The sequence below is a fragment of the Urocampus carinirostris genome, chromosome 9, assembly GCF_059441175.1.
Source record: "Urocampus carinirostris isolate Australia breed hairy pipefish chromosome 9, RoL_Ucar_1.0, whole genome shotgun sequence".
In the NCBI taxonomy this organism is placed as follows: Eukaryota; Metazoa; Chordata; class Actinopteri; order Syngnathiformes; family Syngnathidae; genus Urocampus; species Urocampus carinirostris.
This window is the reverse complement of record NC_142357.1, coordinates 11,309,998-11,322,540: the sequence shown is the minus strand read 5'-3', so window position 1 is coordinate 11,322,540 and position 12,543 is coordinate 11,309,998. Positions and strand designations below refer to the sequence as shown.

The window sequence follows — 12,543 nt, the reverse complement described above, 5'->3', positions numbered from 1 at the left end:
AAACATGTTTTTCAGTTGCACGTCATCCACGTTGTCCAAGAATCCAAAAGGCGACATCCAAGACAGTGGCCCCATGGAGCTCAGCTACATGACGTCGCCCTCGAACGACCTTGACCACACGCCCTTCCGCTCACTTCGTCCCCGGAGCTTAGCTCCCCCCGATAAATCGCACGGGCCGGTGGTCTGCAGCGTGGCCCCCAACTTCCCCGTGAGACCCCCATCCAGCTCTGACAACGACTCGGTCAAGAGGACCCACTGGGACCTCGACTACGAAGGTTCGTGTGTATGTGTGTGAGTGCTTCACCTCCAGTTTGGCATGTTATGAACATGATTCAAAATCCAAATATGACAAAAATACTGCTACCTTTTCCAGCGTCAAAATAGGGGAAAACAGGCCGCATATTAAGAATATTTCATTTTGAAAGAGTAACCTCATAAAAAAGAGAAGCGCAAGAATCCTTGAACACACTGACAACCGAGCGTGATGATGTCATATTTTATCAATGGCAGGGTAACGCTAATTAGGATTTATATTCGGCTACTACTACACAAAATTTGAAAGCCGAATTTCAGGCAAGGTCAGCAACTGCCACCGTGCATTCTCATCACCCCCAAGAAATACAAATGCCATTACCTCATTTGCATGATATGCAACTTTATGCACTTTTTATGAGGCCTTCAGATACTTTAGAAGATTCTCTTTACTTTGGATGAGTTCCACAACATACAAACAAGCACTTTTCTAAAGACACTCAGAAAAGGCTTTTTTTCATGTTTTAATATTCTGCTGAACTGTGAATTTTTTGGCCATAGTTATATAAAAAGTATTTAGAAAGTTTCCCAAAAGTTATTCCGTTAATAATTAACGCCTGACAATGTTATGCAGTATTAATTAGGGATGTCCTGATCCAACACTGATACCGAAGAGTTATCAGGGGGAAAAAATACCAAAATCTTATCTAATTTTACTAATTGAACCTCATATAAAAGCATTCTATGACAATTCCATATCAGACCAACTATTCATATGAAGAAATTAGCTTTTTGCAAAGGAAATGAATAATAGATAGAAGAGAATGACTGAAACAAGAGGGATGATCCTAACCTGAATTGATCCGGTCTGATCCGGCCTGCGGATCACCTGAGACACCCCTGATCTAGACGATCAAAGCAATCAATAATTTTTTCCTGGCCCATCCCGCCACTTAAAAAGTTTTCCCACCCATGTGCTAAATAATACATACTGTCCCTTTAAAGCCACCCAAAAGCAAATAATGTGCATTAGTGAAAGGGTCCAATGGACATGCAATATCGAGTTAATATGCTTGTCAGAGGTAACACTAAGTAACACTTCAAGTTGTTTGATCTGCATGTGTGCTTTGTCTCTAGTTTATCCCGCCGACCCTGACTACTTTGGTCGTCCCTTGGCCGCAGCCCAGGAGTTCCCCCAGTTCGACATCGTAGAAGACGTCTACTCTTCGTCCGCCGCATCCGACTCACGGCGAAACTCACGCTTCGGTGGCTTCCCCTTCCCGCTTGAGCGCTCGGATCGGCGTGCACCGCTGCCACCCTGCTACAGCAACCAGAACCTGGAACACTTCCTGGACCCCAACGGTGTCCCGCTTCCCCGATCGCGTTGCCCCAATGCCTTTACCTCAACCAGCTACTACCCAGCCAAGCACGCCGGCGACCCGGACGGCCAATTGGTGGCGGGCTATAAGCGGTTAAGCGTACGGCTCAGCGAGACCAGGTCGTCCTACACCGAACAGGCACCGGCGGTGTCAGCAAACGTCGCGGAACCGCAAACAATCCCCAGGGAGGCCGACCCGCAAAGCTGCGACGGCACCAGCATGCTAGAGAGCGACTTCGGAAGCTGTGAAGAAGTCCTTTTTTAAGATGCAGACTGACACGAAATCCTGGCAGCTTGACAGGAAAACCCCAATTTTGAAACATCTACTGATTTGTTGACTTTTCCAAGCAGAAAATGTGATCTCACACACACGTCATTCTGTTTCTTGTTCGATGAAAAAACATTGGAACTGACAGGAAGAATTGACCATAAGGACAGGAAGTGGAACCTTCGGAGTTTCAATGTAATACAAAAGTCCTGCTTGACGTGGAATCGAACGGGAGCTGAATGCCAACAACGTCGAAACTGACACGTAATCCACGGAAGTTGCTGGAAACTGAAAAAGTGAGACGAACTGAAAACTCAAGCAATAAAAACTGAAAGTTCATGCAGTCACTGACAGGAAGTGACAAGAGGCTTAAACAAAAAAGACCTTCTGATCAATATGCAATATTCACAAAATAGGTCATCAACATTTTAAAGTAAGAGGTTGATCCTCTAAACCAGTGGTCCGCATCCTTGTTTGTACTGACCAGTTAAATCTCTGACATTATTAAGAATAACAACAACAAAAATAATAATTAGGATAAAGCCACTCTGTAATTACTAATCTAAGGATTGAAGGCGAAAGGACATTCCGATGTCTCGCCGCGTGTTCTTTTCCGGGACCAGACAGAGTATTCGCACTTAGGAAAAATAAAGCTGGAGAGAAGCATTGCAGTTGAGGACATTTATTACAAAGTTTCAAAATAAAGATAAAACAGAGTACTCTAGGATGGTCAGGAGACAGTTCTTGAGGTAAAAAGGGCATCAGAAATTGTTAACCACGGTTTTTTGGGGGGAAAGGAAAAGGGATGTGGATTTGCAAAATGGAACATGAAACTTCAACAGACAAAGAAAGGAACTCACATCTTATTCAAGAGCCCTTTGTTAAAACTGGTTGGAAACTGTATTTTGAAGGTTGTATGATAAGATAAGGGCGGAAGACCATTGCTTGGAAATTACTGGTACGAAAGGATACAGCAAGTAAATACTTCATTCAAATATGTGAGTGAACATAAGTGCATTTATAACAACTAAATGAGTAATGTTATGATTAAAGTAATGCTTTGATGATGAAGTAATAAACTTACCATAGCTGGAAAATTCATGTTATGGTGACAACATATTCAGTGACCTATTTTAATAATCTAACAGATCTATACAACATATGAAAAGGCATTAGATTTGTGGCTCTTTTTGACATTATTCCCATGCTAAAATGAAGTGCTCTCATGCGACTGAAATAAATTATCCCCAATCCCATATTTCTATGAATGGTGACCATCAGATGGCCATTTTGTCACGAGGTCTAAATTTCTGGCCCACCTAAAATGAAATGTGGTGGTGGCCTGGTCGACTATTGTTGAGAGCGGGGGCCAAGAGAGCAAATTTGTGTCATGAGTGACTGTTATTTTCCTTTTCTTTCTGTCTAAAATGAAATTCACCCGTCCAGCCGATATCCATTATCCCTGGTTGATTAGTACTGCAAGCGGGGGCCGGCAAAGCGCTGGTTAAAAATGGAGGGAGGCAACTTTGCGAATGTTTGCAGATCGCGGGAGGGTTCTGAATGAGGGATTACAGTATAAAATAAATGTCAATGCCATTAACAGCATTTCAAAATAATAGCAACTTACTTCCATGACATGAACATTTTTAAAGCACTTTTGAGGCTGGAATTGTATGATTTGTGATAATGTGAAATATTGTGTATGTGATGTAAAAGTGTAATGTTTTGCATATGGGTTGAATGTTTTGTTTTGTGTATTAAATGTCAGATTTTATTTTTTTAATGTTACTTTGCTGTCTCATATTTGTATTATGGTACATTGTTGTATTTGGCATTTACATGAAATCTGAATATTGAAATAAAGACATCACTGTACTACATCAGACAATTTCTACCCAATCCCTATCTTTTCGTAAACCTGGAGGATATGAAATTAACAAAAATATTGTTACAGATTTTCATGGAATATGTATATATTTTTTTAAAATAACATTTTCTAAAGAATTGATAAGCTCAATGCTGCTTAATACTGTAGTTGGAAAAAAAATCATTATGGAAAATCTAAAGGGTTCTTTTTTTCACAGAAAGACTTCTCGGGAAAAAAGGAAGGGCTTTTATATGATTTTCCTTTAAACAACTCTATTGGGTACTATTTTGTTTAAAGATTTTTGCAGCTAAAAATGATTTTTTTCATCCGATGGAATTGTACCAGGTGTAAGGGAAAGTGTGTTTTTTTTACCACTACATGTTGCTGCAAGCGAAATGAGTGCTAAAAAGCACAATGAAGAATATAATCTATTGAAACAAAAGTTATTAAACTGCACAATTTTTCTTCCCAAAAAAATTCCCAGCCTTTCGCAAGACTTTTCCCTGTAGAAACAAATGGCGAACAAATATGTCAGCCCTCTCTAAGTTAGAGTTCTGCTATGTAAAATGAGCAAAATGGGCCACCGTTCCTGGGCTGATAGAATATTGGATTTGGCTGCTGTGAGTGGTCTGTGGTCGGGAGCTATACCACCCAGTTTAGGTGCCAGAGGGCGTTAGAGACTCCACAAAAGCAGACCACCGAAATCTGATGTCTAGCGATTTTGTTAGTGTTTATTGGAGGTATCTTGACGGGAAACAGCAAAAGACACTCACAGAGGCCTAATTAAAAACTGTCAATTTTCACGGAACTTGGTTGAGCCGTTTCGGACCCTATTAGTCACGTACAAACAAACACACACATACACAAATCAAAGTGTGTAAAGTTGTTTGGATTTCAGTGGCAGAGCAAGAAAAGTAGAAAGAGAGAGAGAGAGAGAGAGAGAGGGAAAGAGAGAGAGAGAGAGAGAGAGACAGAGAGACAGAGAGAGAAGGGTAGGTAGGTAGGTAGGTAGGTAGGTAGGTAGGATAGAGATATGGATAGATAGAGAGGGAGAGAGACAGACGGACGGACGGACAGACAGATATTATTATTTTCAAATCAATAGGGTTTATTTCATTATAAATAAAGTTTTTTACTTCTCGGTGGCGCTAAAAAATTTGCATTCTCCCTTAAAATGAAATATTTTTAAAAGAACGTGTAAGGACTGTACATTACTGGGGGTGGGAGGCCGTTGTTAAATACACATGGAATTCCCCTTGATTGCAGGTGTCTATTTTCTTTGGATTTGGTATTTCAACACCGATGAAGAGAGCGCATGTGCGTCAAAAGAAGGTGAGCGCTTTTGTGTGAGCAGCGCTTGATGAGACATCAAAAAACGTCCATTCTTTCTGCAACTCCGGTGCCGTCATCAGTATACGTTTTTAGAGGAAGGTGCGTGTGCGTCAGCAGTGCATGCGCGTGCATACGTGTATAAGTATTTGTGAAGTATGTCAGAATTCATTTTGGGAGTAAATAGTCAAATCCGAATATTTTTTTCTGCGGATGGGGACAAGATTTTGTTGTGAATAATCTAGGTCATATGTGTCAAACGACAGCCCTCCAAATGGAAATGTTAAAAATATGATGATATTATACTGTAATTAAAATGGTAAAAGGAGTTCACTACAATGTTAAAAATCTAATGACATTCAAAATCCAAACATGACAAAAATACTGCTACGTATTCCAGCGTTAAAATAGGGGAAAACAGGCTGCATAATAAGAATATTTCATGTGCGGTCCCTTTTCAAGATTTCTTCATTTTCCTCATGTTGAGGTCTTTTTAGTTTTTCCTTGCCCTCATGTAGGTTTTAGATCAGGGGATGGTATCATCATAGTCTGTGGTTTGCAATAATCTGTGGTCTGTGCAGCCCTTTGAGAGTATACAAATAAACATGACTTGACTTATTTGGTATCTCCTAGTGGTAAAGAAAGCTTATACATTTAGGATTAAATAATACGCAAAATGCATTACCCATCATATAAACGTACGTTTTCAATATACTTAAAGGTCCAAAAATTTATAAAACACTGACCGATTCACATTGGTTAGCCAATGAAATTCGGGATACATTCACATGAAGATGTCCCTATTGTATTCAAATTTGGCCCTGAAATAAGTGATAATAGAAACAGAGCAAAAACAAGAACTCAACAACAAAATAATGTGACATAATATGTTCGAAAAGGGGGAGTAAGAAGCAAATGCTTATATTCCCTACCCCGTCATTTTCCCTATGAAAAAAATATAACAAGAGTTGTAATAATATTAATAGTAACAGTAACACCCGTAGTGATTCAATTTCATGCACCAATTTCACATGCATGTGTGCTCAAAAGTGATAGAGACGCGGAAAAAGAATTCAAAACTTTACAATTCTTTTACAAAATCTAAAAATTGGCCAAAGTAAAATACACATTTGCCAAGGTTTTTGTGTCGTAAACCGGTTATCTCCAAATGGCCACTATCTGAAATGCCGAAACCTACTGTTAAAAAAAATACAATGTTTAGTTTTCAGATTGTAAGGTCAAGGTACCAGGTAGGGCTTTAAACTATTGTCTCACCTGTTTTCCAGCTAAGATGCCCACGCTACACTCACCTGCAGGCATTTCATTGCAAAAAGGAATTCAGGCGAGAATAAAACCTTTCTATTTAGTGTGTTTTAATTCAGATTACTTGATTTACGTAGCATTTGCAGTGATTATTTCAGGTCGAGACAAAATATCACAATATTATTTTTAAAAAGAGATCGAAATGAGTTTCCTCCGCAGGGTGTCCGGGTTCTCCCTTAGAGATAAGGTGAGAAGCTCAGTCATCCGGGAGGGACTCTGTGTAGAGCCACTCCTCCTCCGCATTGAGAGGAGCCGGTTGAGGTGGCTCGGGCATCTGATGAGGGTGCTTCCTGGACGCCTCCCTTGGGAGGTGTTCCGGGCATGTCCCACCGGCAGGAGGCCCCGGGGGCGACCCAGGGCACACTGGAGAGACTATGTCTCTAGGCTGGCCTGGGAACGCCTCGGGATCCCGTCGGATAAGCTGGAGGAGGTGGCTGGGGATAGGGACGTCTGGGCTTCCCTTTTAAGGCTGCTGCCCCAGTTACCCGACCCCAGGTAAGTGGAAGTCAAGACAATGGATGGATGGATGGATGGATACCTTTCAAAAGGGACAAAAGCCGTCCATATTCTTTGGTTCAAGAACAGCATTCGATTTACTTTGAATTAGGATTTTGGGCGAATTTTACAAGAGGTTTTCAGGGGTTAAAGCAAAGACAGTAGAATATAATCGCCTGTTTCTTCATAAATAAATGGACCAGCAAAACCAAAACGACCTTAAGTACTTCATATACTTGCATATACAGCCTACATCGCATAAAAGAGACCCCCTAAATCTGCTTAATAGGCACATACTAAAAAAAGGTTTGTACCCAAAATCTTAATAAAAATTGTGTACCTTAACAACTTTAATTACTTAATCGTGCAGAGATGCTTTGGTAAAAAAGCTAGACTTATATGCTTTTTAAACCCTTTACTGTTCCCTCAAGCAGTACTTGAATAATATTTTCGTATTTCCTTTTTTCGACTGGATCCTTGTCACTGTTTTCCACTAACTTTCTTCGGACCCATTACTGTGGAAAGAAAAAGGGAAATGAAAGAAACAAAATCACAATGAAATGAGATGTGGTCCTTCTCTGACACGATTGGAACAGCGCAGATTGACTGAAAAAGGAAGAAGAGATTGAGCAGTGCAGTATCGCCATCTGCTCTGTAACTGTTTTTTCTTCTTCTTAGCAATGTTTTGTAGAGAAGGTCTGGGACCCATTTATAATGGGTCTGCGACCCAATTTTGGTCCCATCCACAGCCAGAGGGACTAATCTTCTCATGACAACGTCGAACGAGTTTGGGCTAGCTGGATGAGAAAAATAATTCAAACATGTATCTGTCACTTGCATCATCCAACCTTACTCATGCGTTTTTTCTCTCGTCAGCTATATGGTCACATTCAGCGCAACGCAACACCGTAATAGATCAGGTGAGTTTTACAATTCTCTCCTCCCAAAATTTAAGTTGGGTTGGCCCACCACCACTCTTCTCTTCTATCTTTTAACCACATATTTAAAAATATGATGTAACAGAATGTACACAATTACTTTTAAGGGACAAATAAAAAGCAAAAAGGAAAGAAAGATAATAAAATAACAACAGAAGAAAAAAGAAACGTTCTTAAAGGAAGGTAATGGAAATAAAAGTCTAGAACAATCAAAATACTACATGTAAAATGAAAATAATGAAACAAAAATAGGAAAAGCGGGAAAATTTTAGAAAAAAAGAAGAAAAAACTTTGGGCAAAAAAAGAAAAGACACAAGAAATAAAGATACAATATACATTATAACTTCCTCACAGATTCCTATCATGTCATCGGGCTGGCATATAAGTTCCTGTTGACCCTTTCCTGTACTTGGTTTCATGTGAGCTGAGCTTCTCTACTTTAGAATGTGTGAAAACTTGGCCCAGAAAATCACTGTCAGGAACTTTTGGAGGACTTAGTAGTGATGTACACTGAAAAGGAAATTTTCATGTCTATTGGATCCCTTAACCACACGGGTCGTAGGGGCACCATTTCCTGTGGTGTGCCTTAAGCAAGTACAGCCTGCTGGCGCCCATCCCTCTCCTGGTCAACAATGACGTTCTCATCATCAAAGTTGCAGAGACCTGTGCTTTGCTCAGGAAGATTTTGATGTTTTGAGTCGCCTACTTAAAATGCGTGTTGTCAAGCTACTTTATAAGAGTTAGATAAGAATTCTGTTGGGAAGGCAAATGCAATTATGATTTCAAATTACTGATACCATACATATGTTTATATGTCTTTATCTATATCAGAATATTTATATAAATTTCCTTTGAATTAAAATGGCAGTGTTGTGTGTTAACTTATCAACATATACCTTTTTCTTCCTAACATAAAGAGCTCACTACTGTTCCATTCATTCAAATTCCTCCTCTATGGCTAAATGGGCCAGCTTTGGGTAGAAAACTCCCGGGCTGAAAAAGGGGCCCACTCCGGCACTAGTTAAAAAAATTGCGTTAGACTACCACTTTCCTCCCCATATACAACTCTACTCATTTCTAAGTAAAAATCTACCACTTTTAAACCAAAAAAATACATATTGGCTCAAGACTTGTATTTCAGTCTGCTAGGCTGTTTTATCTGTGTAAGAATAAACCACTTATACCGTGGCATTATATTTTCGTTTTAGTAAAAGTTTCCCTGTTACATTTTAACATAAGCTGTTTTTTTTTTTAATATTCTGGAGACTGATTGTGTTTTGCTCGTAAAAATACAGTGTGCGGTAATTAATATCTTCTACTTTTTTGTGTTGAAGTGATTGCATGTATGTGAGAGACTTGTTGATTTAGACAAACATAATAGGTGGATTTGAGATAAGAGATTATCTCAAACACGGTAAGAGTCTCCTTTTTTAGGGAAAATGGCTTAAGAAAGAAAACTTCATTTCTGCAGTCTAGTAAAAGTGCGTCGACGCTCACAGCTCACACTTAACCCTTGTTAAAAGCAAAACTCATTTTATTCATCAGTTCATTTTTTTAATGAGTTGATTGCATTCATGCTGGCTTTGCACGTCTCAGGTGCGCGCGCGCACTCGAACGCCTCGTCAGCGTGCTCTGCTTTAATGACGCCTCATGAATATGCAAATCGCGTCTGAGATCTCTTTTACTGTATCAGCACACGCAGAGTCATGCAAACACATAGAGATCCCTGGTGACATGGTAACTACATTTGCGGCCCAATTTTGTTGCAGTTTGTGCGTACTCGTCAATTTTCGTAAACACCCGTGTATCTAAAATTATGTCTCTAAATAATCTAGCCATAGGATCAAATATCTATTATACCTAATGTTCCCTATCGAACCTTCCTGTGTGGAGTTTGCATGTGCTCCCCGTGCTTACGTGACTTTCTCCCACATTCCAAATCATGCATGGCAGGTTGATTGGCCGGTCCAAATTGTCCCGAGGTATGAATGAGCGATTAAATAAATAAATAAATGTAAATGGTCTGCATTTATATAGCGCTTTTCAAGTCAGTGAAGACCTACCAAAGCCCTTCACAATGTTCTCCACAGTTACACACACTCACATACCGATAGAAGCGTCAGCCATGCAAGACAACTACCTGCTTATTGGCGACATTAGGAACTTTGTGTCTTGCCCAACGTCACATCGACATATAACACAGAGGAGCCGGGAATCGAACCTGCAATCCTTTGATCCCAAAAGAGCGCTTTTACCTCCTAATCTACTGCCGCCCCAAGTGAGTGAGTTGTCTGTCCCTGTGTGCCCTGCTACTGGCTGGCAACCAGTTCAGGGTGTTCCCCTGCCCGAAGATAGCTGGGATGGGCTCCAGCACCCCTGCGACCCTACTGAGGATAAGCGGTGCAGATAATGGATGGATGGATGTTTCCTATCGAATTTTGATATTAAAATCTGAAAAAAGGCCATTTTATTCCACAGCCTGCGTTCAGTTTATTTGCCGGAAAAGCAGCCACAAAATGTTGTTTGCTGGCGTGGTTCATTGAAACTAATTCAATTCTGGGTCTCGTCAGGTTTGCATGCTAATGCATCAAACTCAATTGTTCTAAAATGTGACATGCAAATGATTGCGAATTTGTACAGCAAAGTTAAATACAACTGAAAGTTCAATAGGTAAGGGTTCCTTAATGTGCCACTGAAGGAGGGGTCAAGAACCATTTTGACCCAAAGAGCCATTAAAGCAAAAATATTTGATAATAAAGCCGCCAAACCCGCTCTCCAGACAAAAGCTAATTCTTCAGCACATTTTATTTCACTGTTTAATGTTTGATGATTTGATAAAATCAAAGAAGTAATAACAGTGTCAGAGCCTGTATCCCATATCAATATGAATATACCACTTAATATGTGTCTCCCTCCCGCAGTTACTTAGGAGTGACTGTCATCTTTGTCCTAGAAAAATGTTTTAATACAAAGTGCAAGCAAAGTCCTTTTGTAAAAATGTCACAAAATACTGCAAACATGGATACCAACATATTTACCTTCAATGCAGACGGCGATGGGTGAGGAGTGCGAGCGTCCTGTCCTGTGTGTAGCTTGGCCCCTTCCTACCGGTCACCCAATCATATTCCCTTAGGTGTTCTGGGTCAAAGTTGGTTTTGTGGCTTTTTATTATTTTTTTTATTAAGTGTCTCAATTATGAACTTAGATTGCTTAACAAGCTTCTAAATAAAGCATTATTTAGTGATATACAGCCCCAGCAGGGTCGGTTGTCTTGACATAATGGTCAAATAATACAGTGTGCATCATTTTTCTTTAAGTTGATGAGTGTGCAATGGGGGCAGCTTTCTTTCTATGGCGCAAAAGGCAATTTGTGTGGCAATATTTATTGTTATACATAAATATTGTTCAACTAGTCACTAAGTCACTAAGTCACTAAGTCTAAAGTCACCAAGCACAAAGTGCAAAGTATTAAAGGATTACAATCAAACAATATCAGACTAATTTCAATTTTGGTTATTGGTTCAAGCATATAACTCAGGTTTAAATAGATTGTTGAATCTAATGAGATAAAACTTGAAATTTCAGTGTTTAACACATTCAGTGCCATAACTTTACTCTACATTTTCAGAAGCATTGTCCTTGAATTTCAAAACATAAACATGTCTTTTGTTTGTTTTGTTTTAAAAAGAACAAAATACTCTGGTGCTGCTGATCAGTAAGGATCAAGCCATGGGAATGATTACGGCACGAAAAAAATCACCACGAGATGGCAGGAATGGCGCTGATCAGATCTTTGTCCACACATCGAGGTGTCCCCACTTCTTTGTGTTGCTTTTGCTTCCGCCTGAGTGACCAAAACTGTAAACACTTCAACGGAAATACCGGGTGCTGAAAAGTTCTTGCAAAGTTCATGCATAAGTTCAGTGTTCTTGTGTGTATTTTGTAGCTATAGCTACAGAAGTCTTCGAAAATGAGTCCAAATGGCAAACATTGGCTGGCACTGGCTCCATCCGTTAAATGAGTTAAGCACAATTGTTGAATCAAGTTGATTAAAACCTGAAATTAGAGTTTTTAAAAATTGTGACTAACTAGAGCTGTGTTTAGTGTCAGGGTTCTTACAGCTTAAGGCAAGTTCCATTTAAGACTTTTTTAAAAATGCCTTTTGAAATCCAATTTAAGACCAAATCGACAAAAAATACCCAATTGAAACAAACAAACAAAAACACCACACGAATTAGAGAAAATGTTATAAAAATGTTTATTTTAATTTGTTTTTAAATCACATTAAAACACAAAACATAGTGCCAGAATTTTAGACATGGAAAACAATAAATAAACAGGATGCTTACAGTACTTCATGGAGCCTCAGTCAACACTGGCAGATAACTTCTAATTCCATAGAACTCTTCTGCTACTTTCGTGAGCATTTTTATCACGATGCCTGAAAAAGTGACCTTTTTACTAAATATTTTTAGTTCAATCAAATAATCATCTAATTAATGGGTTACCGTTTTAAGGTTTTCGACATTTTAATGCCAATCAAGGGCTTATTTTTAGAGCGATGGATTTATTTTGCGGCAGCTCAGGAGGTAGAGGGCTCGTCTTGGGATCAAGGGATCCCAGTTCGAATCCCGGCTCGTCCGTGTTACATGTCGAAGTGTCCTTGGGTAAGACACTGAACCCCTAATACCCC

The 12,543-nt window shown here is 39.6% G+C and overlaps 1 protein-coding gene across 1 annotated transcript in view; it reads left to right on the top strand.

The window, feature by feature from the left end:
* Positions 1-3,780, top strand: part of fat2 (FAT atypical cadherin 2) — a 168,419-nt gene extending 164,639 nt beyond the window's left edge. Inside the window, exons 27-28 of the mRNA XM_088344531.1 lie at positions 16-275; positions 1,390-3,780. Coding sequence (XP_088200657.1) covers positions 16-275; positions 1,390-1,895 — 766 coding nt within the window. The 3' untranslated portion in view covers positions 1,896-3,780. The remainder of the gene's footprint in view (positions 1-15; positions 276-1,389) is intronic.
* Positions 3,781-12,543: the final 8,763 nt, after the last annotated feature.